This window comes from Eumetopias jubatus, unplaced genomic scaffold (assembly GCF_037043125.1).
Source record: "Eumetopias jubatus isolate StellerSeaLion01/CBP00866 unplaced genomic scaffold, mEumJub1_p1.0 scaffold_1, whole genome shotgun sequence".
Classification (NCBI taxonomy): Eukaryota; Metazoa; Chordata; class Mammalia; order Carnivora; family Otariidae; genus Eumetopias; species Eumetopias jubatus.
The window spans coordinates 212,539,416-212,566,477 of NW_028274807.1; the positions used below are offsets into that span (position 1 = coordinate 212,539,416).

Genomic DNA, 27,062 nt, shown 5'->3' on the forward strand with positions numbered 1-27,062 from the left:
AATAAACTTGTTCTCGTTTCTAGCGGGAGGGGCATTCCCTGCGCCAGTCGGTTTCGGCCCCTTTAAGGCGTCGTCCAACAGCGTGGCGGGCGGTGCGAGACCTTACACACGTGGGGGGCGGGGCTGCAGCGCGGCTTGCGCGAATAATTTAAAGGGGCCGCGCCCGCGGCGCTGGGCGGAAAGCTACTGGTGTTGGCGCAGAGTGGACCCCGGCTGCGGCCCGGTGGGTGAGTCCGGGTTTTCGTCGGCCCCGCAGAGGCGTCCCTTCGGGGGTCTTTAGCGAGTCCTCGGCTTTCCCAAGACCTGCCCTCCGATGGCCGGTAGCCCCCGACTCTGTGATGCTCCCATCCCCCCCAGTTCCCGGCAGGTGTTTCCGCGCCGGTAGCCAAGTACGCGCTAGGGAGGAAGAGGACTAGTCCTCCCCATGAATTTTCCAGGTAATACTTCCAGGGCCCAGTGACTCCCCCAAATTTCCGTTAGCACTCTAGCGGTGCCAGAAATACTCTCAGGTTTCAAGAAAAGTCCCAGTAATATTCCAGCATTCATTCCTAGGCCGGCTCTTGCTCAAACGACCCCAGGGACGTGCCCACCCACCTCCCAGTTTTCCCAGGAATAGTGCTGTATTCCTGAGACTCTCTCAGCAACTTTACAGTGATCCCCAGTAATCCCAGCGTCCCTGGTTACGTCTCCCAGTAATGGCGCCAGCATCGTTCGGAGAGTCCCAGTGATGCACCACACTGTCAGAGACCCCCGTAACTTTACTAATGCGTGACGGTAAATCTAGCATCAGCCAGTACCACCTTGCGAACCCGCCCCACGCCGAGCGTCCCGGGATTCCTCCGAGACCTCCGCAACGCCCCAGGATCCCTTGTGTGGGAGTTTACAGCAGCACTCCCGAGCGCCCCCGCCCGTGGGTCTCCCCAGGGGCAGGGCCCGTGGCTTGAAGGCCCCAGTTTCCCTGGGGTTGGGGCGTCCAGTCTTCGCAGAGGGGTGCGGTCTAACGTCTGCCGGGTCAGGATTGATCAATCCCTCAGGGCAGAGGCTAGGAGAGGGCCACTTGCGGGAGGAAGGCGGGCTCTTCGGGAACCCGTGCGCAGGCTGCTGACTATGGGTATCCGGCCGGCTGCCCTTTGGCCCCAGGGTGGGGCTGTACCCGTGGGGCGTCTGCTCGGCTCGGCGTGTGGGTGAAGGGAACCAGGGACTTGCCTTACTCCCTAGCCCGGGTGTCGAGGTCACCCTGCACCACCCCTCTGCTCTGCAGCGCCTCACCAGCCGTCCCCAGGCCAGTGAAGCCATCCAGGCGGCGAGTACGAAGGGGGCAAGGCTCGCGGTAGGGGCAGGGGAGAGGCGGGCCCAGAGTGACGACTTGCACCGGTTCCTGCTGCTTCTTATTGCCCAGGACTCCGGGCTACCAGACCTCCGCCCAGTCTGAAGCAACTGATGGAGGCTCCGTTGCAAACGGGAATGGTAAAGATTGCTTTGTGAGGCGATGTGGGGACTACAATTCCCGAAATGCTTAGCGCTCATCGCGGTCCCGCGAGAACTGTCCAGACGGAACTACGTTTCCCGGCGTGCGTCGCGGGCCGCGGAGCCGCCGGAAAGAGTTGCGCCCCCGGGGAGGGAGCAGCGGCGGCCCATTCTGCGGATGGGGACGTCGAGGCACGAGCCGACTGTGACCTCCTCGGGGGCGGCGGACTTGACCGAATGGGATGGGGACGGGGGCGTCCCCGCCTCCGGGGAGGGCTCGGCAGGCCGGGTATGCGATGCGCAGCCAGTGCCTTTCGTCCCGCAGGTGCTGGGCGTGATGATTGGGGCCGGAGTCGCGGTGCTGGTCACGGCCGTGCTCATCCTCCTGCTGGTGCGGAGGCTGCGAGTGCCGAGTGAGGACCCAGAGGGCCCCTCCGGGGAGGCTGCGGAGTGGGGAGCTGAAATGCCCGGGTTCCTGAGGCAGTAGAGATGGGACGTAACGGGAGTCTGCACGCAGTGCTCTCCTCTCTGGCCTTGTGGGGTCTGCGCAGAGCTCAGAGTGTTTGTCTCCCCACTTATCCCCAGAAACGCCAGCACCGGATGGCCCCCGGTATCGATTCCGGAAGAGGGACAAAGTGCTCTTCTATGGTCGGAAGATTATGCGGAAGGTGAGTTTAGGACCCCCGGGGTCCCCGCTGAACACACAGAGGTTCTGCCTTTTCCTTTTTACTCGTCTTAGTAAGTCCGTCCTCCTTGGCTAGGGTCCTCTGGATCTGGCCCCTTCTTCCCTTGGTCTGAACTGGCAGTTCACCCATCCCCCATCCTTACTCTTTCTAGGTATCACAATCTACTTCCTCCCTGGTGGATGCTTCCGTCTGCACCACTTCCCGGCCACGCATGAAGAAGAAACTTAAGATGCTCAACATTGCCAAGAAGTAAGGCTGTGTTGGGTGTACCTGGCACTGGGGGCTATCTCAGGGACCCTTTGAGTAATCAGCCCACACCAAAGGGTGTATCTAAGGGTTCCTTGAGCCGTGCGGACTGTTTGGGGAGTCTTCCCACATCAGAGGGGCTATCTCAGAACTCTCTCACACTAGACAGGCCAGCTCTGAGAACATCTCAGCGAGGTTCCCCCTACCACGGGGTGTCTGTGAGTCAGTCAGCATCTTAGATACTTTGTAATAATAGGGTCAGGAGTCTCCGTCTGGGCTCTCCGTGTAGGCCAGTTCATGGGTCTCCCCACACAGTAGGTGATTCGTTGGGGTTAACTCAGGTGTTTCTGTGATCTCCTGGAGGGGTTATCTCAGCAATCTCTCTACGTGGGAAAGCACCTCTCTATGTCACCCACCCTGGAGTTCTTCCCACACTAAGGAGGCTATCTTAGGCATTTGTGTTCTCCAGGAGTCATTTCAAGAATCTTCTTGCTCTAAGAAGCATAGGAAGGACATCCCAGGGCTCCATGCCATCAGCAAAGGGATATCTCAGAGTCTCTGAGAAAGGGTCTCCCAGGGATCTTTCTAAGTTGGAAGCTGGCTATGAGGTTGGTCTCCAGACATCACAGAATGTACTTTTTTTTAAATAATGTTTTATTTATTTATTTATGAGAGTCAGAGAGAGAGAGAGAGAGTCAGAGGCAGAGGGAGAAGCAGGCTTCCCGCCTACCAGGGAGCCGGATGCGGGACTCGATCCCAGGACCCTGGGATCATGACCTGAGCCAAAGGCAAACGCTTAACCATCTGAGCCACCCAGGTGCCCTCCCGGAATGTACTTGAAGGTCTGTCTCAAGAGTGTTTTCACACCAAGGGTTATCCCACTGAGGGTGTCATCCTAGGGCTGTCCATGATCAGCAGATGTGTCATCGCATGGCTTTTTGTGACTTCAGTAGACGGGCTAGCTCTAGGGCCTCTATGATCAGTTGATGTTCTATATCTCTTGTCTGTGTATTTCACGGGGGTTGTGTCAGTGTGTGCATAGCCTCGAGGAGCTACACTGATGTTGTCATGACCTTCAGGGGGCTATCTCAGCTTTCTCTGAACTGGGCGAGGGCTAGCCCAAGATCTCTTTGATCAGAAGAGGAGGTATATCTGGATTTGTCTATATCGTGGAATTTAATTCAGGAGTGTTTACACCAGAGGGTCCTATCTCAGCGGGCTTGTGACCGGGAAGGGGCTATCTCAGTAGTACCTGTGACTTGCAGGGAAGGGCTCTTCCGGGTCTATGAGCAGCAGAGAGCACTATCTGTGCTCTCCACATACAATGAGAGCTGTTTCAGGAGTCTTTGTGACTATCGAAGGGGTCATCTCAGGGTTCTCTGAGATCTGAAAGGAAAGGCCAGCTCAGGGTGCTTTACAAAGATCCGAGCAGCTGACGGGGTCTCCTCGTATGATGGAAGCTACCCCGGAGCTCTGCTTGTGTTGGGGAGGCTATCTCCGGGTCCGGTCTGTGCTAGGAAGGAAGGTCTCAGAGGTCCCGTGATGAATGGAGGTACAGTTTCTGGGGTCAGGCCTCATTTTATGTCAGCGGTGTGCCTAACTACAGGGTCTGTTTCAGGAGCTTATGATTAGCAAAGAGGCGATCTCAGGATTTTACATCAGAGGACAGCAAATTTTTTTGTAAGGGATCAGGTTAGTAAACATCTTAGGCTTTGCAGGTCATACGACTGTGTTACGGTTTTTCAGCGTTGTCGTTGAGTGAAAGCGGCCACAGGTAACGTGAATGAACGAACACGGCTGTGGGCCAATAAAACTTCATTTACGGAAGTAGGTTGCGGACCAGAGTTTGCTGACCGCTGTTCTTTGTGATTTAGAGGAAAGGCTATGTGGGAGTCTTCAGGTCTGCCCTCTCCCTCTCTCTGCCTGCTCCCTGCTCCCTCTCTTCCCCCCAGGATCCTTCGTATCCAGAAAGAGGCACCAACACTGCAACGGAAGGAGCCCCCACCTGCAGTGCTCGAGGCTGACTTGACGGAAGGTGACCTGGCTAACTCCCACCTGCCCTCCGAGGTGCTCTACATGCTCAAGAATGTCCGGTCAGTGTTGGGGTGCAGGTGAGGGACGGCTGCAGAGTTGGGGGGCTCACCTGACCTCCTGCATTCCTTCCCCTCTCTCCCCCACCCAACAGGGTGCTGGGCCACTTCGAGAAGCCTCTCTTCCTGGAGCTCTGCCGACACATGGTCTTCCAGCGGCTCAGCCAGGGGGACTACGTCTTCCGGCCAGGCCAGCCGGACGCCAGTATCTACGTGGTGCAGGATGGGCTGCTGGAGCTCTGTCTGCCAGGGCCGGTGAGTGGACCAACCGTGGGGTACCACGGGGGAATGGGGAGTGGGGACTGGGATGGGCGTTGCTGTCGGTCAGCGGGGTTCGCGGACTTTTGAGATGCGCAGGCAGAAGTTGGGAACAAACACGCAAGGGTGTTGAGTTGGTCTCTGTGGTCAGCAGTTACGGTTAATGACGGCCAGAAAATGGATGCCAGCCAAAGATTTGGTGGGTTTGGGGATCAGGGTGTTAGTGATCACTGGGTGGTGAGGTCCAGAGCCAGTGGCATGCTCAGGGGGTGGAATGCCAGGTGGCAGGGGGGACAGCCCCAGTCAACCTCCCCCCCCGCCCCGTGTCTCAGGATGGGAAGGAGTGTGTGGTGAAGGAAGTGGTCCCTGGGGACAGTGTCAACAGCCTTCTGAGCATCCTGGATGTCATCACCGTAAGTGATTAGTTTTGGGGGACTAGCAAGCTGGGTATGAGGACCCAGTCGGTGGGCTGGTTTGGAGAGGGTCACCTGGGGGGCCCCAATCTCCCAGAGTCCCCTTGGATGCTGCCAGTGGTCTCACAAGGAACTGGCCTTGGGAAGGCCTTGGGGAGCAGTAAGGGAGCGCACAGCCCCTGATCTTGATTCTGCTTGTTCTCCTCACACCCACAGGGCCACCAGCACCCCCAGCGGACTGTGTCTGCCCGGGCAGCCCGAGACTCCACAGTGCTGCGGCTGCCCGTGGAGGCCTTCTCTGCTGTGTTCACCAAGTACCCCGAGAGCTTGGTGCGGGTGGTGCAGGTCAGCGGGCCTTTGGCCTCCCTCCACCTTCCCCCGCCCATCCCAGGCACCTGCGGGCTGGGGCTCAGCAGCCAGGTGGCGCTCAAGCTGTGCTTATCAGCCCTGAGCAGCCAGACCTCTGGGGGCCCCTGTCCCCTCCCTTTAGCTGCCTCCACCCTTTCTCCCCAGGCTTCTGCCACCTGATTGTGGGTTTCTCCCTGGCTCACCCTCTGCCCACGGCCAGCCCCTTACTGCTCCTGGCCTTGACCTTCCCTACACTTCCACCCCCCTCAATGCCTAGTCTGCATTTTCTTCCGCTTCTTGTTATCTGATTTTCGTTACCCGGTGTCTCACCCCCCCTTCTCCCTGGCCACAGATCATCATGGTGAGGCTGCAGCGGGTCACCTTTCTGGCCCTTCACAACTACCTGGGTCTGACCAATGAGCTGTTTAGCCATGTGAGTTCTGCAGGGGGCCCAGGGAACATGGAGCCGGGAGGGTGGGGGTGGGATGCATGCCTCCCAGGACCTACCACAAGGGGACTCTCTGTCACCAGGAGATCCAGCCCCTGCGCCTCTTCCCCAGCCCTGGCCTCCCAGCCCGCACCAGCCCTGTGCGTGGCTCCAAGCGGGTGGTCAGCACCTCAGCGACTGAGGAACCTAGGGAGACTCTTGGCCGGCCGCCTGACCCCACTGGGGCCCCACTACCTGGACCTGCAGGTATCAGAGATGACCCCAGCCGTTTCCCAGGGACCCCAGGTCTGACTCCTGTTTGGTCCCCCAGAGACCCCTGGCCTCGGCCCCAGGGGGCCATCAGAATCACTTTCCTAGTCCCCCAGGTCTCAGAGACTGTGAGCTGACCCCTTTCTAGACCCCGCTCAGTTCCCTACCCTGTGATCCTAGCTTTAGGCTCTGAGGGGCAGGAGCCTGACCACGTGTCTCTCCCAGGGGACCCGGTGAAGCCCACATCCCTGGAGGCTCCCTCTGCCCCCCTGCTGAGTCGCTGCATCTCCATGCCAGTGGACATCTCAGGTTTGGGGCACCAGATGGAGGGGGGGAGGCCATCGGGCTTCTGGGTTGCCTGTAGACATACCAGCCTTGATTTTTCCCATCTGTGAAGTGGGAATACTGGCAGTATTCTTGTGATGTTTTTGTGGGTAATTATTGAGATGGTGTCTTCCTAGCTGTGGTTAAGAAGGATTCTGAGGGCGAGTGCTGTAATGCAGTAGTCACATCTGCGCAGGTAGGGGGTTTGGCACATAAGTCAACTGGGGTCGTTCTCATCTTTATTGTTTTTATAAAATATCTCCTGCCCACTGCAGGCTTGCAGGGTGGGCCGCGCTCTGACTTCGACATGGCGTATGAGCGTGGCCGGATCTCCGTGTCCCTGCAGGAAGAGGCCTCAGGGGGGCCCCAGGCAGCTCCCGTTCGGGTAAGGCCTTGCCCTTGCCCCCTCCCCTCCCCAGAGACCTCCCACAACCCTGGCCTGGCCCACGGTGGCATCCCCGAGAGAAGGTCAGGTGGGAGCACAGAGGTCACAAGCCCTGTCCCGTGCAGACCCCCACTCAGGAGCCCCGGGAGCAGCCAGCGGGTGCCTGTGAGCACAGCTACTGTGAGGACGAGCTGACCACCGGTGGCTGCCCCTTCGGGCCCTATCAGGGACGCCAGACAAGCAGCATCTTTGAGGCAGCGAAACGAGAGCTGGCGAAACTGATGCGGATTGAGGTGGGTGGCCGCGGGGCTCCAGGAGGGACGTGGGGTGGGGGACGGGGAGGCCCACAGGGGCCCGTCTCAGGCCCCCTTTCTCTCCAGGACCCCGCCCTCCTGAATAGCCGAGTCTTGCTGCATCATGCCAAAGCTGGCACCATCATTGCCCGCCAGGGGGACCAGGTGAGGCTGACCCCTGGTCTCTAATGCAGCTCCCACCCGAGACCTTTTTCTGACCTCTGAACCTCACCCCGACCCTACATGTAGATCTGTCTCAAACGTGTGATTTCCATCCCTGCCCCTAGATGATATACTCTGATCCCTTTTGCGCTCTGGACCTAGTGACCTTTCCTCTCTAATCCTCGAAACTTTGACCCGAGGACCGCAGCCCCTCGGTCTCTCTCACCTGCTCTGGCCTTTCCTGTGACTTCCGTTTTCTGACCTTTCAGTTCTGCAGTATGCTCTGACGTACTATCTGCTTCTCCTCCTGGGTCCCTGCTGGGATGGGTGTGCGATAAGTGTGTATGCATCAGAATCTGGACCCGGAGGCTGTGCACCAGTCCCTGGAGCTGGATTTCAGTGCTTCCTGGCAGCACCCGGGACTGTAGGAGATTGTATCCCATGAATCCCTCTGTCGTCCACATGGGGAAACTGAGACCTGGTCGTGATTTCACAGTCTGGAAGTATGGAGGAGGAGGGCTCTGGACTTGGTGGGGGGCAGAGTTGTGATCACACTCCACCCTGACTTCCTCTGTGACCTTGGGCAAATCACTGAGAAAGTTCTCAGCGTCCTCATCCATGGAATGGGGTAATAACAGTAACTCTCTGGTAGAATTGTCACTGGGATTGAAGAGTGGCTCTGAACTGCTTAAGGTTTTCAGAGGTGACAGGCTCGGAAGGTGCTGGAGCAGCTCATGGGGAGACTGGGGGGCGACGTGACATAGGCACTAAGACTGCAGCCCCACCTCAGGGGAGGGGGAGGGAGGGCCTGGGCTTGGGGCGGGGGTGGGGGGAGTGGCCCACCTGCCATCTGGCTGGGATATTGTTGTATCATTTGGTCTGTTGCATGAGCTGTCACCTGGAGCTGCTCATTGCAGGGGTGGGCTCCTTCCTATAGAGGAAGTTGAGTGAGGCTTTTGCCAGCTAATCGTGGTACTTGGGGGGCGGAAGAATCGTCACACCATGGTTCTTGTGGTGGGCCCCTGGGCCCTGCCTGTCTGGGAGACTCTGTTGGCCTCAACCTAGCCCCAGCCTGGCCTGCTAACAGACCAGACTGGTTGGTCTGCAGCTACTCGAGGCTGCTGGGGGGTTCTTCAGAACTTTGTTAGGGACACTGATCTGCTATGCCTCCCTCCAAAATTTCATACCAGTGGTTTTTCATTTGGGGTCCACTCCAGGGACATTTGCTAATGTTAAGACATTTTTTTATTGATTTGGGAGGGTGCTACTGGCATCTAGTGGGTAAAAGCCAGAGATGCAAGAATGCACAGAACAGCCCCCCGAAAAGCCAGAGATGCAAGAATGCACAGAACAGCCCCCCGCAGCAGAATTATTCAGTCCCAAATGTTAATAGTGCCAAGGTTAAGAAGCTCTGCTTTACAGACATTTCCCAAAGTGTGCTTCATGGAACACCTGTATCACAAACAAAGGATCTGTGCTCAAACAGATTTGGGAAATGTTGGCTATTTAATCCCTTTGTGGAAGCTCTTGGTGAACACCATTAGCATATTCAAGGCTCTGAGAAGTCCTGCTGTGAAGAGACTTGCTTGCCAATCTGATGACAAATGGCAGCTTAATATTAGTAACTCCCATTCATATCCCAAACGGGAGTCTGGAAGTTCTGTCTTAGAAGATTACAGCACGTGTATGTGTCTCCTGGGGCTGCAGAGGCAGGAAGCACCAGCAAGATCCCTGCCCTTGGGAAGCCCACAGTTCTGACCGACATTGCACTCAAAGAATTACTCCAGTTCTTGTAAAACCGTCCGTGCTTCATGCTTACACATAAAAGACGTTCTTGGCTTTACAAAATCTGGCTCAGGCAGGGTAGCAACTCTGAGGAGGTGACTTCCAGCTAAGGAGGAAGGATGGGGAGGAATTAACTAGGTGCAAGGGGGAAAAAAGAGCTTTCTAGGCAAAGGGAAAGCTTGTGCAAATATCCTGTGGTGGGAGTAGGATTATGTGATCTCTAGGAAACAAAAGGAAGTCAACAGGGAGTGGAACAAGGGACCTGGGAAAAAATACAGATGCAGATACACACATAAAATTGTATCTACATAATACCTTCAGTGGTTTTTAGGGCATCCACAGAGTTGTGCAACCATCACCACTATCAATTTTGAATTGAAAGAATACTTTCATCACCTTGAAAAGAAGGCTCATACCCTTTAGCTGTCCCCCTCCTGCCTCCTAACCCGCACCTCAGCGGTAAGTAGCGCCTAATCTTAGGTCTCTGTAGACCTGCCTGTTTGGGACACTTCACATAAACGGAATCACACAGGATGTGGCCCCCGGTGGCTGACTTCTTTCACTTAGCATCATGTTTTCAAGGTTCATCCGCACTGTAGTGTGTGTCGCTGCCACTCCTTTGTGATGAAATAGTCGATGGTGTGGGCCTACTGCATTTTGTGTATCCATTCTTCATCTGATAGACACTTGAGTGATTTCCACCTTTTGGCTATTACACACAGTGCTGCTACGAAGATTTCTGTATGAATTTCTGTGTGGATGTAGATTTCCATTTCTTTTGGGTATATATCTAGGAGTCAAGTTGCTGGGTCAGGGCAATCCTACGTTTAACTTTTTGTGAACTGTTTCTGACTTTTGCCAGACTGCTTTCCAAGGCAGTGGTGCTATTTTATTTTTTATTTTTTTAAAAGATTTTATTTATTTATTTGACAGAGAGACACTGAGAGAGGAAACACAAGCAGGGGGAGCAGGAGAGAGAGAAGCAGGCTTCCCACGGAGCAGGGAGCCCAGCATGGGGCTGGATCCCAGGGCCCCGGGATCATGACCCGAGCCGAAGGCAGATGCTTAACAACTGAGCCACCCAGGCGCCCCGGTGCTATTTTATGTTCCCACCAGCAGTGATGAGAGTTTCAATTGCTCTACATCCTAACATGTTTTGATGCTAGTCATCCTAGTGTGTGCAGGAGCATCTCATGGTTTTGATTTGAATTTCCGTAGTAATTGATGATTTTGAGCATCTTTTCTTTATTATAAAATTTATTTGAGAGAGAAAGAGAGAAAGCACGAGCAGGGAGGAGGAAGGAGGGGCAGACGGAGAGGGAGAAGCTGACTCCCTGCTGAGCAGGGAGCTTGATCCCAGGACCCTGAGATCATGACCTGAGCTGAAGGAAGACGCATGTATAGAGTATAGAGGGCATAGAGGTTATGTAAAAGTAAAATAAAACCTTTATTAAAAAATTTCTGGGCCTTAATCTGAGCTCAGATTTTGGTAATCCATTAGTAATGTCCGCTCTGGGTGCCGAATGGGAATTAGATACGTATGCTGTGCAGCTCAGAGCTATCCAAAGCCTTTACTCCCCCCTTCAACTTTTCCTTTCTTAGCCTTTCCTTTGGGTGCCTTGAGCTGGGTGGGGGCTGGGACTGTTGCCCCTGTGCCCATCTCTGCCTCTGCCCCACAGGATGTGAGCCTGCACTTTGTGCTGTGGGGCTGCCTGCATGTCTACCAGCGCATGATTGACAAGGCAGAGGATGTGTGCCTGTTCGTGGCACAACCTGGGGAGCTGGTGGGGCAGCTGGCAGTGCTCACAGGCGAGCCCCTCATCTTCACACTGAGAGCCCAGCGTGATTGCACCTTCCTGAGGATCTCTAAGTCCGACTTCTATGAGTACGGCTGGGCGCCACCCCCCCAGGGGGTGGGAGTGGCACTTGGAGGGCCCCCACTTGACTCCGTTCTGCTGTGGCAGAGGTCATCCCTCTGGATGCCCAGTGTCTCTCCAGGGCAGCTTTGAGCCCTTCTGATCTTACCGCCAGGCTGTCGTCCACCCACTTCACTTCCTAAGGAATGTTCCAGGGCACCCCCCCCAGCTCATGCACCCCTAATTTTCCCCTCCAGGATCATGCGAGCACAGCCCAGTGTAGTGCTGAGTGCCGCACACACCGTGGCCGCGAGGATGTCGCCCTTCGTGCGCCAGATGGACTTTGCCATCGACTGGACGGCTGTGGAGGCAGGACGCGCTTTGTACAGGTGCAGCCTTTGCCCTTTCTTGCAGCTCGAGCCTTGCCCGAGACCCAGCCCTGACCCTGTCTGACCTGCTCCCCACCCCAGGCAGGGCGACCGCTCCGACTGCACCTACATTGTGCTCAATGGGCGGCTGCGCAGCGTCATCCAGCGGGGCAGCGGCAAGAAGGAGCTGGTGGGCGAGTACGGCCGCGGGGACCTCATTGGCGTGGTGAGTGCCGCGCCACCCACTGCCCTCTGATCACTCCCACTACGGGTTCCCCCCACCAATCCTCCCAACAAACACATCGTACCGGGTAATATGATGGGCCAAGCCCAGTCCTTTCCATGGGCAGAAGGGGGCACCCTTCTGTGTGGTGAGTCTTGATCAGACTCCGGCCCCAGACCTCTATTAGAAGAGGAGACAACCCCCCCCGCCTCCCGCCGGGCATAGATCCCTAACCCTCTCCCTCTCCCCGAAGACCTAATGAGTAGTGGGGTTTGATTTCCACCCATTATCGGGGGTCTTTCGGGGCAGGGCGGTAGCGCCTCGTCTCTACCCACGGTCGGCTCCCCGTTTCCTGTTGGGGCCTCCCGGCTCAAGCAGCCCTGGTCATGCACTGGGGGGGGGGGGCCCAGGTGGAGGCGCTGACACGGCAGCCTCGTGCCACGACGGTGCACGCTGTGCGCGACACGGAACTGGCCAAACTCCCGGAGGGCACCCTGGGCCACATCAAACGTCGATACCCTCAGGTATGGCTCGGAAGCTGTGTGGGCTAGTCTCCTCATGGGGGGCGGGGCCCGAGGGGGCAGGGCCTAATAGTGGGGACAGAGTGGGGTGGGGGATAGAGCCCCAGGGAGCAGGGAGGAGGCGGAAGCCCCGGAGTTAGAGCAGGGCTCTTGGGAGCGGGACCCAAGTAACGGGGACCCAGGCACCTCGGTAGGAGGAGGGAAAAGTAGAACTCAGACAGTTGCCCCTCTCGTCTCATTGGACGGCCTCCCATGCCCCAGGTCGTAACTCGCCTCATCCACCTGCTAAGCCAGAAGATTTTAGGGAATTTGCAGCAGCTGCAAGGACCCTTCCCAGGTGAGAGCCGGCTGTCCCCGGGGATGCTGGGGGTTGTAGTCCGACGCCTAGAACACGCTGGGAGGGGGAGCCCGAACCCCTGGGCATGCTGGGAAGTGGAGTCCAGCGTATAAACCACGCGCTGGGTGGAGCTTAAAGTAGGCGTGGGATCTGATTTCCGGTGCCTGCTGGCGGGGTTGGGGGGTGGGGTTCGGGGTCCTGGGCACGCCGGGAAGCAGAGCCTTAGACCCAGGCCATGCTTTTAATGGAATCTAAAGTATCAGTTGTTGCCGACAGGCGGAATCTTTAAGGGCGAACTTGGTTCTGGGTGTCAGGGCCTGCGGGCGGGTTGGAGTCCACATCCTGAGCACACTGGGCGAGGGAGTCCCAGAAGAGTATGCTGGGAACTGAAGTCCGTGGGGTGGAAGTTGGGGGCTAGGGGCCAAGTTGGGAAGTGGCTTCTGAAGTTACTGACTAGCAGGAAGGTGTAGCTTGCTGAGTTAGGGCACATTGGGAATGGAGTCGGACTTCAGATGCGTGGAAATATGGACCAGAGGTTCTACGTAAGGGAGAACCGACCCTGAATCAGCCCAGCTGCTCCTCCTTCCCTTTAGGGCCTTCTGCCCCTTTGGCCTTGACACCTGGATGGTAGGGGCAGTGGTGAGCCTTGGCTAAGGACTGCCCCCATGCTCAGGGTCTTCTCTGACAGATTCCCCCCCCCCCCCCCGCCCCAGTCTTGGCCCATGTGTACAAATGCCCGTTCATTTTCCATCAGGCCATTGGTCCACCCTTGTCACAATTGTGGGGCAGTCTTGCTGGCAGAAACGTTAAGATCTCGGACCCCTGAGTGCCTCTCTGTTGATGAGATACAGAAAAATTTTCTGGGGAGCACCTAATATGTACTAGGCCCTGTGCTGGGCGCCAGTGTTGGGGGGCTGGGGAGAGTGCACAAGACGGGAGGCTCCTAGAAGAGTTTACAGCTTGGCAAGCAAGACATTGAAAAATACGAAGAAAAAGTGTGACGTCACAACCTGACACATACAGCGAAGAAAACAAAAGAAGGTCTTGATGGAGTGTGATGGAGGGAGGGAGGGAGGTTTTTCTGGGGACAATGAGCTGGGACTTGACATGCCCAGAGACAGAAATGAGATAGGGCGTGGCACTGAAGAGAACTAGGAAGGCCTCACACACAGGGTTTTGTGGTTTTGAAGCCCTTCAAGGAGGAAAGTGAGTAAGGGGGAGAAATGGGGGGAAGGAGTCAGGTCACATAGGGGCTGGGAGCCCCAGAAAGACATTTAAGCTTAATTCAGACTGTTATGGGAAGCAGCTGGAGGGGAGGAGCCAGTGGGAGGTCCAGGCAAGAGAGGTGGGTGAAGGCTTGGTCTAGAATGTTAGTAGAGAAGCTGGGAAGCAACAGATGGGTCAAAAATATATTTGTTTCTGTGTAGTTTCGTGTTCAAGTTCCTTCAGTGGCTAGAAGCACCAAGGCCATAATGGGGTAGGGGCACAGATCTGTCCCCACAGGCACAGTGGAGTGCTTATAGAGTTATGTAATGGATCCCGTTGAGATGAGGCCCCAAACTGAAGGTCAGATGGCTAGGTCTTACCAAGACAGGGGATGGGGTGAGGCTGTGGGTCCAGGACTGAGGCCACAACCTCTTCCGTGGCTTCACTAAGCCTCAGTTAGATGATGAAGGGTGGGGATTTCTGAGGAGGAGGAGGCAGGTCTACCTCTCCAGACGCAGGATTGCACAGCAAATCTCCTTCATTGGGGTCTCAGCAGGCTCGGGACTAGGTGTCCCCCCTCACTCGGAGCTTACCAACCCAGCCAGCAACCTGGCAACGGTGGCAGTCCTGCCAGTGTGTGCCGAGGTGCCCATGGTGGCCTTTACTCTGGAGCTGCAGCATGCTCTGCAAGCCATCGGTAAGTCGGGGGCTTGGGGGGGGGGCGTGGTGAGAACAGGCCATTGGTCTAAGTGTGGGTGGGGCACGTGCAGGCAGGGCTGTGGTCAGTGGGGGTGGGGTGGGGGGTATTACGGGACAGGCCCCCAGGTCTCTGGGCCTGGGTGTCTGACTCTCCATCCTCACCCATCCCCAGGGCCCACACTCCTTCTCAACAGTGACATCATCCGGGCCCGCCTGGGGGCTTCTGCTCTCGATAGGTATGTGTTCGGAGTTTGAGGAGGTGGGGGATAGATTTGAAGCCCAGAATGCCTTCAGATCTGGTTGAGTCCTGGGCTGGGAACCAAGGAGCATGTGCCCCATCTGTTCAGTCAGTGGGAGACCATGGGGCATGGACATGTGGGGGCCTGGGTGTCTAAGTTTCTCTCCTCCCAGTAATGGAACTACATGGTTTCTGGGAGGTGTGGGACCCCTGCCCAGCCCCCTGGGATGACTCACCCCCACCCCTGTCCCAGCATCCAAGAGTTCCGGCTGTCAGGATGGCTGGCCCAGCAGGAGGACGCGCACCGCATTGTGCTCTACCAGACTGACGCATCGCTGACTCCCTGGACCGTCCGCTGCCTGCGCCAGGCCGACTGCATCCTCATCGTGGGCCTGGGCGACCAGGAGCCCACTCTCGGCCAGGTCCGGAGACCGTGCACAGTGACCCCTCCCCCCACCCCCGGACCTCGCCCTCTGCCCTCCGGTGCCTGCAGCAGGCCCCGTGCACCCTCACCGTGGGGCTAGGCAAGCAGAAACCCAAGCTCAGCCGGGGGCTGGGGGGGTGGGGGGGTGGCGGCGAGGTCATGACCGAGGATTAGTGACTTCCACTCTCTGTTCCCCCCCAGCTGGAGCAGATGCTGGAGAATACAGCCGTGCGCGCGCTCAAGCAGCTGGTCCTGCTGCACCGGGAGGAGGGCTCAGGCCCCACGCGCACCGTGGAGTGGCTCAACATGCGCAGCTGGTGCTCGGGGCACTTGCATCTGCGCTGTCCACGCCGCCTCTTCTCCCGCCGCAGCCCTGCCAAGTTGGTGAGCGCCGCGCCTGGAGAGGAGCCCTCCCAGGGACCACCAGCCTCTAGGACCGTTCGGGAGCAGGGCCGCTGTAGCCGTGGGCTTAGAGACGCGTGGGGGCAGGAGCGGTGGTGTGGAGGTCCAGACGTTGGCTCTTGCACCCCCATCCTCATGCGTCGCCTCTCTGTCCCCCCCTGCATCCCAGCACGAGCTCTACGAGAAGGTTTTCTCCAGGCGCGCTGACCGGCACAGCGATTTCTCCCGCCTGGCGCGTGTGCTCACTGGCAACACCATCGCCCTGGTGCTGGGCGGGGGCGGGGCCAGGTGAGGGGCGGGGCCAGGGTGCCGGAGGGGTGGGGCTTATTTCCCGGAGCCGCCCTGGAGGGGTGGGGCTGGCACTCCGTTCCTTGCCTGTGGGGGTGGGGGGTGAAGGGGGGAGCTGGGGGGGAGGGGCGGGGCCTGGGGGGGGTCTCCAGTCGGTCCCTGGGTTTTGTCTCCCTTGCAGGGGTTGCTCACACATCGGCGTGCTGAAGGCATTGGAGGAGGCAGGTGTCCCTGTCGACCTGGTGGGCGGCACGTCCATCGGCTCCTTCATCGGGGCCCTGTACGCAGAGGAGCGGAGCGCCAGTCGCACGAAGCAGCGGGCCCGGGAGTGGGCCAAGGTGTGTATGGTGGGGAGGGCACCTACCGCAGGAGCACCCTGAAACCTGATCCCCGAGGGGCTCCTGGGCTTTTTCTGCCTTGTTCCTGATTTTATCTGTGAACCCCTCCTGGACTCTCATGGCGATACCTCCAGGACCTCGCCGGCCTCTTGTGACCTCCTGGTTAGTGACCCTAGTCCCCAACCCCGTGCCCTCCTGGCTGGAGCAGTCAGGACTCTCAGTGACCACCTCGTTAGTGACCCCAAGTGACTCCCGTTCGACCCCAGCCGGTCTCCTCGCTCCTAGGGCATGACCTCAGTGATGGAGCCGGTGTTGGACCTCACATACCCCGTCACCTCCATGTTCACCGGGTCGGCCTTCAACCGCAGCATCCACCGGGTCTTCCAGGACAAGCAGATTGAGGTGTGCCCTCCGCCCTCGCCTGCCCTGTCCCCGCCGCTCCCCGCGGGAGTCCCCACTTCTCTCCCAGCTTGGTCCCTGTCCCCACAGGACCTGTGGCTGCCATACTTCAACGTGACCACGGACATCACCGCCTCGGCCATGCGTGTCCACAAAGATGGTAGGTGCCCCCAGCCAGCCCCGCAGCGACCTCTGCGGCTGTGGGGGGAGGGGGTGCAGGGAGGGCAGCCAAGCATCTGGGACATTGTTAACATGAGTGACCGTCCACCCTGGCCCGATTGCCGAGCACTAACCATCACCCACTAATGCCCCAGAGGCCCCAGGTATGTCTCTTCTCAGGGGTGGGGGGCTGGGGGAGGAGTCAGGCGCCTCACCCCCTCACGCCGTCCCCGCAGGCTGCGTGTGGCGTTACGTCCGGGCCAGTGCCTCCTACTGCCCTTACCTGCCCCCGCTCTGCGACCCCAAGGACGGGCACCTGCTGGTGGACGGGTGCTATGTCAACAACGTGCCAGGTCAGCGAGCCCACCGGGCTGGCCGGGCCTCCGAGCTTGTCTGAGCGTGTCTGTGCGTGTCTGTGTCTGTGTGTCCCGCCGGGCAGGCTCCCTGTGGCGGTACGTCCGCGCCAGCATGACGCTCTCGGGCTACCTGCCGCCGCTGTGCGACCCGAAGGACGGGCACCTCCTCATGGACGGCGGCTACATCAACAACCTGCCAGGCAAGTGGCTGCCCGCTCGCCCGCACGCGCGCACACGCGCAGGCGCACGCCCGGATAGGCGCCCGGGAGGACGCGCGCGCACGCTCACGCAGCGGCAGATACGTGGGAGCGCCCGAGGACAGAAGTGTGTGGAGCTGGAAGGCGCATCCACGTAGACGCACGTGCGCACAGGAGCACGTACGAAAGGAGCACGCAGGGGACCGTGGGACGCCCGTCTGGGCTCACGCGTTCTCGCGGCTGCTCACAGTGCGGGTAGCGTACTCCCACACGTGCACGTGGCCAGACCCCTGTGCCCACGAAATCGGGCGCGTGTCCTTGCCCATCAGGCTGTCCACGTGCACACCGCGTGCTGCCTCAGGTGTGCACAGGCGTGTGCACACACACGGCGGGTACCTCTCTGTCCATGGAGAGCTTTCCTATCTGCTGACCTCACGTGTGCAGGCGATAGGGGGGCCGGCTGTGCCACTGAAAATTTCGCGCGTGCCCGGAGGCGAGCACAGACAAGTAGACGTGTGTGCTAGCTGAACACACACTCTCGGTCCTGGAGGCCGGAGATCAGCCAACTCCAGCCAATCCAGCCCCTTGCCTGGTTTTGTAAAGAAAGTTTTATTGACACGCAGCCAAACCCAGTCGTTTACATCTCATCTGTGGCCGCCTTTGTGCCACACGGGCAAAGTTGAGTAGTTGCGGGGGGAGGCCACTCGGCTGCCAAGCCAAAGTTATCTCTTGGGCCCCTTGCAGAAAAAGTTTGCAGGCTCCTGCCTTGCAGGTTCTGTACGGATGCACATGCTAACAGCCGCACACACGTGAGCAGGTGTATGCAGATCCGCAGGTTGATCTAGACATGTGTTGACGGAAGTGTACTCAGGCCCTGGTGTGTGTATAGAGCTATAGACACACAGAGGTGTGCATGTTCACACGCAGGCAGGAGACACACCGTGCATGTTCACACGCAGGCAGGAGACACACACAGACAACAGAGATGTGGGCAGGCACACAGATGTGGGAACATGTTCCTAGACACACAGATTAGCTCGAGGGACTCGTGCAAAGTCTCCTGGAGACTCGGGTATCTTCCTGTGCTGGGCCTGGCTATAGGACCCTGTCCCCATCCCCCCAGGCTCTCCCAGACCCACTCAGGGACCCTCCGTGGGGCACACGGACGGACATGCAAACACAAACCCACAGACACACCACCCACCTCACGGGGCCATCACCTGCCCTTCACGCCTCTGTCCTGTTTCCCTGAATGTCTTTGTTCTTGGTCATCATTCTCTGTCCCTGTCTCAGCCCCAAATGTCCCCCCAGACTCTCTCTCCTTCCAGATCTCTGATCTCTTTCTCCCCCGAAAATCTCTGTTGCTGTCTCTGTTTCCCTGCATTTCTCTCCCTTGTGACTTGACTTCCACGCCTCTGCTGCTTGGGCTCCCTGCCTCTCTGACTTCCTGTGTCTCTGGTTCCTGGTGCCCTTACCGCCCTTTATCTCTTCACAGCACTCCCCTTCCTCCACCCCGCTGTCCCCCCATGTGTCTGACCTGGTGTCTTCTTCTCCCAGCAACTTTGTCCCTTTGCCTCCATCGGCCCCATCCCTCTGGCCCCAGTACCCCAGACCTAAAAGCTCCACCGTCGGACCCCACCTCCTTAACATCACAGGCCTGGAAGTCCGTGCCCTTTGCATACCGGCATGTTGTTTGCATGGTTTTTTTGTGTGTGACCATTTGCATGATGGTGTTTGTGGGACTGGGTTGAACGTTCCTGCCCTGAGCCCTGGTGGGGAGCTGCCTGCTGACCCTCCCCCCTCCACCCCCCGCCCCACAGCGGACATCGCCCGCAGTATGGGTGCCAAGACAGTCATCGCCATCGATGTGGGAAGCCAGGATGAGACAGACCTCAGCACCTATGGGGACAGCCTGTCTGGCTGGTGGCTGCTGTGGAAGCGGCTAAACCCCTGGGCAGACAAGATCAAGGTTCCAGACATGGCCGAGATCCAGTCCCGCCTGGCCTATGTGTCCTGCGTGCGGCAGCTGGAGGTCGTCAAGTCCAGCTCCTACTGCGAGTACCTGCGCCCGCCCATCGACTGCTTCAAGACCATGGACTTCGGGAAGTTCGACCAGATCTATGTGAGCGGGTGGGAGTGGCACGGTGCCGGTGTGGTGGGCTGGCAAAGCTTTACTACTTAAAGCCCAGAGCGACCCGAGGGGAGAGATTGTAGGGCTCCATTCCCAAATGGGCTCCGGGAGGAGCAGAATGGTAATTGATTTGTGATGCCTGCGGTGAGTGTGGCAGGGGAACGTGGCTGTGCGTGTGCTGTGTAAGCACTAAGTTTCCTGCTAGGTGCTGGCTGCACTGCCCGAAGCACATGAGAGGTTTCTAACACCGTTTGCGCACGCACGGGTGGGAATGTGAACAGGCGATCCGTTAGTCATGTCTGCCACAAGCATGGCCGGTGTGGAGCCATGCGCGAGCCGCGCCACTCATCTGAAAAATGCGTCCCAGCCCACGGCAGCTGAAACTGATCAGGAGCTGAAGTGTGCCGTGGTGGATTAGTGATGTCTGTCACGGGCTGGGGAGATGGTGATGGCTGCGCGGTATTGTGTATTTGCAGACCTTGAAATAAGCTGACGCACTGTGGTCTCATGCCAGTTGGCACTTGGCACACTGCATGGGGCTGAGGGGGAAAGAATGTGGAGAGGTTGATGGGTCAGGCCTGGCAGGGGCACAGGATGAGGAATTCGGGGACAGGTGTGCTACACGTGGCTGGCTCGGAAATAAGTTGAGCCTCAGATGCCAGCTCCCTCCAGAGCGTCAGGCTCCTGAGGGGCCAAGGAAGAGTTAGCAGAATGGAATAAGCAGAAAAGGGGAGGCAGAGAAAACATGAGGGGAGGGGCGTTTGCAGGCCCGGCTCCAGCCCCCTCCCTTCCCGCAGGATGTGGGCTACCAGTACGGGAAGGCTGTGTTTGGGGGCTGGAGCCGGGGCGACATCATTGAAAAGATGCTCACGGACCGGCGATCTGCCGACCTCAACGAGAGCCGCCGCGCGGATGTAAGCCTGGGACCTACCCCAGTGAGGCCACTCAACAACAGAGCTTTCCCCCAGCCTGGCTGAGGCACCCCCAAAACTCAGATGACCCCAGACCTCTTTGGATTTAGCAGAGCCCCTCAGACCAGAGAGCTGCCCCTCGGATCTCGGGGCCCCCAAGACACCACAGCCCCTGACACTCCGGGACCCCGCAGCACCTCTGAGATCCTCACCCGCGCCACTCCACAGGTGCTGGCCTTCCCCAGCTCTGGCTTCACCGACTTGGCGGAGATCGTGTCCCGGATTGAGCCCCCCACGAGCTACGTTTCTGACGGCTGTGCTGATGGTGAGGGGCCAAGGGCAGCTTCGAGGGGGGTGGGGATGGAGCTGGGATCTGCGGGATGTGGCTGGACATGTCGGGCCAGCCCGCGCCCCCTCACTTCGCCCTGCTCCCGGACTCCAGGGGAGGAATCGGACTGCCTGACCGAGTATGAGGAGGACGTAGGCCCTGACTGCTCGCGGGACGAGGGGGGCTCTCCCGAGGGTGCGAGCCCCAGCACTGCCTCCGAGATGGTGAGAGTGGGTGGCCCTGGCCCTCCCCGGGGTGGGGGTGACACGGCGGAGACATGCACAAGTACCAGTGTCCCATGCTGTGTGACGTGTGCGTGCGGCGCTCCTGTCCCTGCAGGAGGAGGAGAAGTCCCTTCTCCGGCACCGGCACTGTCTGCCCCTGGACCCTCCCAGCTCAGCTGCAGAGGCCTGAGGACCTCGAGAGGGGTCCCCCTGGGGCTGGGCCGGGGCTGGGCCGGGGCTGAGCCCTGTAAGGGTGGCTCACTCCTCTGCCTGCTGCTATGCCTGCGACCCTCCTGGGTCCCCCTGGGACCCCAGCCCCCGGGGCCCACACACTGGACTGCCCTGCCCCCAGGGGGAGGGGCCGCACTGCACTGATGACCATGATCAGTCACTCCCAATAAACCTTTCCCTCTTGGAAGCGGCCTCGTGTCATCTTTGGGTTCGGAGGGTCACCTCGCCCCCCTTTCCGTGACTAGGATGGCTGAAGCTGAGGCCCAAACGGCCTTGAGCTTGTCACAGTACCCACATGCCGTGCCCAGCCTCAGGCCCAGCTAGCTTCCGCCACTGTGAGTGTTCTCTCAGAATTGCCCCATAGCCTCACTCAGTGCTGGCTTCAGACCACAGGATTTCTGGAGATCACAGATATTCTTGGATGCCCACCCCGGCACCCCTCATTTTCCTTACTAGGTTTCCACAGCCTCTGTGCTCGACTGGTCTTACTGTGTGCAGGTGCTTTGTGTTTCCTATACGTTCCTACTGTGTGCACCACAGAGCCTGGTTCCCAGAGGACACTGTGTGCCTCTGCACAGGCTTAAGGACTTTCAGAAGCTCCCAGGCATTGGTCCTACTGTGTGGTAGGCTGTGGTCACACAGAATGAGCCAGTCCCTGTGGCGCGCTGAGACCTGTCCCCAAGGGTTCTCATTCACTGTCTTGGTGTTAGACTTTGGAGCCAGACTGCCTGGTGTGAAGCCCCGGCCTTGTCTCTTACTGCTGGCCTCGGGCTTGTTACTGAAACTCTGAGCACCCTTGCTTCACCTGGGGAGTGGGGATGTGGGTGCTCCGTGACTCCCCGGATGTTACTACTCCAGCCTGGGCCCGGCTCCTGGCCAGGGCCCCTGCTATGTGCTGCAGGCCTCCTGGGGCTCCCGCTCACTGCCTTCACCACATGCCGTTCTGTGTGAAGTTCACTGGCACTAAATTCACACACATTGTTGTGTGGCCATCCATCTCCAGAACTTTCTCATCTGAAACTGAAACTCTGCCCCAATTAAACAAGGACCCCCCAGCCCCGGGCTCCCACCCTCTGCTCTCTGTCTCTGTGGATCGGACTCCTCTAGGGACCTCCTAGAAGTGGGATCCTACAGTATTTGACGTTTTGTGACTGGTTAGTTCACTACGTATGACGCCCTCAAGGCTCATCCATGTTGTAGCAGGTGTCAGAACGTCCTTCCTTTTTAGGACTACATGAGATTCCGCGATATGGACGGACCACGTTGTGTTGCTCCATTCGTCCGTCAGTGGACCGTGGGGTAGCTTCCGTGTCTGGGGCACTGTGGATGATGACTGCTGTGAACACGGATGTGTACATACCCAGTTCTGAGTCCCTGCTTTCACTTCCTCTGGGAGTGGACCCAGCTGTGGAATTGCCGGGTCATAGGTCATTCTAAGTTTAACTTTTTGAGGAATGATCACTTTTCCTCACAGTGGCTGCACCACTTCACCTGCCCACCAGCAACGCACCAGCTTTGGAAGGTCTTTGAGTGGCGAATCGTCAGAGCTGTGTTTCCAGAAGGGGACAGATGGCAGGGGACTGAGGAGAGACGATGAGGCCCAGGTTGGGGCAGGGGATACCGGGGAGGATGGAGGGCACCTTGGTTGGCAGAGGTGCCCAGGGAGGGGCATCTTCCCCGAGATGGGGTGCGGGGAAAGGAATAGGAGCAGGGGACGATGCTCGGCTCTGTTTTCGCCATCTTCAGTCTGAGGAGCTTCAGGGACCATTCGAGGGGAGATGGCAGGCGCTCTGGACATTTGGGGTGGGAACTTAAAGAGAGATTTGTACCGGGAACCAGTCTGGAGGCCCCAGGACGGCGGTGGAGATTGATGCCGCGGGGATGATGACATTGTCCAGAGAGGCCGTGCTGGGCAAGAACAGCCCTGGGGCTCATGTACATCCTGTCCCTAGATGCTTACCTGCAGCCCCACTCCTCGCCTTGCAATAGCCCAGAACCAGTTGAGATGGGTTGAGCACCCTAACTGTGATTCTACGGGCTTGGAGGGTGCTGCTCTTCAAGGCGGACTCAGGTAAAGCTGGAGCTGGGCTGGAGCTTCCCACAGTCCCTAGATAATATTGCTTTGCTGTGGCCGCCATAACCAAGTACCACAGGCTGCAGGGGCTTCCACAGCAGACCTCAGTTTCTCAGTTCTGGAGTCTTGGAAGTCAAAGATCAAGGTGGCGGCAGGCTTGGTTCCTCCTAAAACCTCTCCCCTTGGCTTGCAGGTGGTCATCTTCTACCCATGGCCTCACACAGTCTTCCCTCTGTGCCTGTGTTCTAATCCCCTCACCTTCTAAGGACGTCAGACATAGTGGATCAGGGCCCACCCTACCGACCTCATTTTAACTTAATTACCTCTGTAGAGATGCTGTCTCCAAATACAGTCACATTCAGAGGCCCTAGGGTTCTTAGTACAAGCTGCTATAACAAAGTACCAGAGACCGAACGGCTTGTACACAACAGAAATTTATTTCTCACGCGGGTGCAAGCTGGATGTCTGAGATCAAGGTGCCAGCATGGCGGGCTTGTGGGGAAGAGCTCTTCTGGGTTCCAGAGTGCCAACTTCTTGTACCCTCACTTGGCAGAGAGAGGATGAGAGATGTCTCTGGGGTTTCTCTTATAAGGGCACTCGCTAATCCCACTCGTGAGGACTCCACCCTCATGACGTAATTACCTCCCAGAGGCCCCATCGGATACCATTACACTGGGAGTTAGGATTTCAACATGTGAATTGAGGCAGGGGACACAAACCTTCAGTCCTTTGCACGGGGATTAGAATGTCAGTGTATGAATTGGGATGGCAGGAACACAGCCCAGTCCATAAGAGCAGGGAAGATATTTCCAGCGTGCTGAGGCAGTGTAGAGCACAGGCCTGGGGTCAGACCACCTGATTCAAATGCCCAGTTTTCCAGTTCCTGGAATCTGTAAAGGAAAGACCCGTCTTTTCTGGACTTTGGGTCCTGTATGATTTTCCTACTGCTTCTGTAACTAATCATCACAACCTTGATGCTTCAAACAACACACATTTATCATTTTACAGTTCTGGAGGCCAGAAGTTGGAAATGGGTCTCTCTGAGCTAAAATCCAGGTGTCTGCAGGGCTGCATTCCTTCTGGAGGCCCTAGAGGAGAATCTGTTATCTTGCCTTTCCAGCTTCTAGAGACACCGGCAGTCCTTGGCATGTGGCCCCATTCCCCACCTTTGAAGCCAGCGATGGCCGGCTGTATCTTTCTCACACTGCATCGCTCTGACCTCTGCTTCCATCAACCTCTCCTTCCGTGATGCTGACCCTCCTGCCCCCTTCCTGCAGGGACCCTTGTGATAACATTGGGTCCACGTAGGTAATCCAAGATTATCTCAAGATCCTCAATGTAATCACTTCTGCAAAGTCCCTTTGGCCATGTAAGGGGACATAGTCACAGGTTCTGGAGACTAGGATGTGGGCATGTTTGGAGGGGGCGGGCATTATTTTGCCCAAGTACATGGGCTGAGCCAACAGGAGACCCTCAATAATTAGTCATTTTTAAAAAAATATACATGTATTTATTTTATTTTTTTAAGATTTTATTTATTTGTTTGAGAGAGAAACAGGGGTAGAGAGCATGAGCAGGGGGAGGGGCAGAAGGAGAGGGAGAAACAGACTCCCCGTTGAGCAGGGACCTCGACATGGGGCTCCATCCCAGGACCCTGAGATCATGACCTGAGCTGAAAGCAGACGATCAACCGACTGAGCCACCCAGACACCCCTTTATTTATTTACTTGAGAGAGAGAGAGAGAGAGAGAGAGAGAGAGAGAATGAGCATGAGGAGCAGAGGGAGAGGGAGAGAGAATCTCAACCAGACTCCCCACTGAGCACAGAGCCCAACCCGGGGCTTGAGCTCATCACCCTGAGATCAGGACCTGATCCAAAACCAAAAGTAGGATGCTTAACCGACTGCGCCACCCAGGCACCTCTAATTAGCCATTTTTGACATTCTGACTATTCCTATCTGCAACACCAGCGCCTCGAGGCTAGGAAACTTCATCTCTTGTACCCCATTGTTGAATCGGTGGTTTCTCCCTTCTGGGAACTGGGTCTCAGGTGTCAGCACCATGGACAGCGAGAGAGCTGTCCCGGGTGCTGCCAAGGCCCCCTCGCTGGCTTCCCCTCGTAGCCCGCCCCCCAGGAGATCTCTAGGTTATGAGGGGCACATTAAGCTGAAAATTCAGTCCCAGCTTGCCTCTTGTCGACGTCTCCACCCTAGTGGCCTCATACCACTCATGCTCTTCCAAATACACCACTCATGCTGTTTCAAATACACCAGATTCTTTTTCCCCTACGCTCCACAGATTCCTGCCTTGAATCCTTTATTCTTTACTCTTTACTCTTTGTGTAGCTGAATAACTCTATCTTTAAATACCACCTCTTCAGACTGTCCGAAGCTACTGTCTAAAGTAGCTTCCCCACCCCCACCTGCCCCATTTCCTTGCTTTTAAATCATGATCTCTAGGCACAGTTGTTTTACTTGTTTATTTAGTTGTTTATATCCATCTGTATGAGACGTGCTTGAATGTTAGTTCCATCACCGGAGAAACCTTGCAGAGAAGAGCTCCTGGTTCATAGTAGCTGCTCAATAAATGTTTGTTGAATGAATTCAAGCTCTGAAGACCAATCAAAGATGCTTGAGATGTCCCCCACTCTCTAGGAATCTTGGAAACCCACCCTGAAACCACATCATTTCCCCTTTCCTTTAAGCACAGATGGACACCATCAGCAGCAATGACAATAATGAATTTATGGAGAAATTGCTATATATCAGGACTTGTGTTGATGCAGGTGTGTTCTCTCTGAATTCTCACAGCTCTGTGGAGTACATATTATCATCCCATTTTATAGGAGAGAAAACCAAGGCTCATGAGGGGGTTAAGTTACACAGTTGTTAAGAGATGGAGCCAGGATTCATATTCATAAGCTTACTCACTACCCAGTGCTATTTCCCCGAGGAAATTTCCATTATAGGCTGTAGTCCTGGGGGCAGCACTTAATCCTCAAGATAGAAGTCCTCCATGGACCTAGAAGGAGCCCTCTGATCACTAGAGACTACCTCTAAGGTGCCCCAAGTCTTGACAACTTATAGTGGCATTAACATTTCCTACCTTCTCTCACTGATCCTGGGCGGGATGGGACCCTGGGCACCTTGAAGCTGGAATGGAGCCTGTTATGGGCTAGATTGTGCCCCTCTCCCAAATTTATATGTTGAAGTCCTAAATACCGGGACCACAGGATGTGACTCTATTTGGAAATAAGTGTTTTAAAGAGGAAATTAAGCCAGAATTAATCTAACTGGTGTCCTTATAACAGGGGAAATTTGGACACTAAGATACATGGAGGGAAGACAATGAAGACACAGGGAGAACATCATTTGCAAGGCTAAGGAATGCCTGAGGCCCCCAGAAGCTAGGAAAAAGGCATAAAACAGATTCTTCCTCACAACGCTCAGAAGAATCAACCCTGTTAACACCTTGATCTCTGACTTCCAGCCTCCAGAACTGTGAGACAAGAAATTTCTCTTCTTTAAGGCACCTTGTCTGTGGTCTTTTGTTATGGAAGCCCTACCAAACTAATATAAAGCCCTTGGCTGGACCCAGGTACCAAGATGTGGTTGGGTTGGTGTATCAGTCAAGATAAATCAGATTATGCGGCTGTAACAAGTGACTCCAAAGTCTTGGGGGCCTAAAACTATACAAAATTAATTTTTTGCTCTCAAGATGTATCTGTCACAGATCATCTAGGGATTCTTTCCCATGTGCCCCACTCCTCACCCCAGGTGATGAAGCAACCACTATCTGGAATGTTTCAGATCACTGTAGCAGGGGGAAGAAATCTCTGGGGGGCCCTGTGCAGCAATTACATACTCTGACCCAGAAATGACACATTTCTGCTCACTTCCCATGGCCAGAACAAGTCACATGGACCTACTCAAACATGAGAGGGCAGGAAAGAGCAGCCCTACCCTGCGCCAAAAAAAAAAAAAAAAAGAGAGAGGATTG

At 56.9% G+C, this 27,062-nt stretch overlaps 1 protein-coding gene across 6 annotated transcripts; it reads left to right on the forward strand.

Annotated features, from left to right (window-relative positions):
- The first annotated feature begins 159 nt into the window (after positions 1–159).
- PNPLA6 (patatin like domain 6, lysophospholipase) lies at positions 160–21,177 on the forward strand. Of its 6 annotated transcripts, none has more exons than XM_028093137.2 (34): positions 160–227; positions 1,262–1,467; positions 1,793–1,880; positions 2,053–2,135; positions 2,305–2,402; positions 4,352–4,492; positions 4,585–4,744; positions 5,080–5,160; positions 5,377–5,505; positions 5,861–5,941; positions 6,040–6,202; positions 6,431–6,514; positions 6,805–6,914; positions 7,040–7,207; positions 7,295–7,372; positions 10,834–11,039; positions 11,268–11,399; positions 11,481–11,604; positions 12,012–12,125; positions 12,384–12,459; positions 14,219–14,362; positions 14,537–14,600; positions 14,856–15,024; positions 15,228–15,410; positions 15,598–15,716; positions 15,898–16,054; positions 16,340–16,456; positions 16,544–16,613; positions 17,052–17,168; positions 18,986–19,287; positions 20,094–20,210; positions 20,436–20,532; positions 20,650–20,759; positions 20,875–21,177. In XM_028093137.2, the coding sequence occupies exons 2-34, from the start codon at positions 1,441–1,443 to the stop codon at positions 20,947–20,949; spliced, it is 3,984 nt and encodes a 1,327-aa protein (XP_027948938.1). In that variant the 5' UTR covers positions 160–227; positions 1,262–1,440; the 3' UTR covers positions 20,950–21,177. The 6 variants fall into 6 exon arrangements, with proteins under 6 accessions (XP_027948938.1, XP_027948939.1, XP_087873604.1 ...); XM_028093138.2 differs by having other exon boundaries at positions 14,222–14,362; XM_088017478.1 differs by lacking the exons at positions 160–227; positions 1,262–1,467; positions 1,793–1,880 and adding an exon at positions 1,506–1,756.
- The last annotated feature ends 5,885 nt before the right edge of the window (positions 21,178–27,062 follow it).

Excerpts from the sequence above, each read along its gene's own strand:
- PNPLA6 (XM_088017478.1), top strand. The coding sequence starts at position 1,513 with ATGCTTAGCGCTCATCGCGGTCCCGCGAGAACTGTCCAGACGGAACTA. Across the intron at positions 16,055-16,339 it reads GGGCCCGGGAGTGGGCCAAG|GGCATGACCTCAGTGATGGA; the intron begins GTGTGTATGGTG and ends CCTCGCTCCTAG. Across the intron at positions 20,533-20,649 it reads TTCTGACGGCTGTGCTGATG|GGGAGGAATCGGACTGCCTG; the intron begins GTGAGGGGCCAA and ends CCCGGACTCCAG.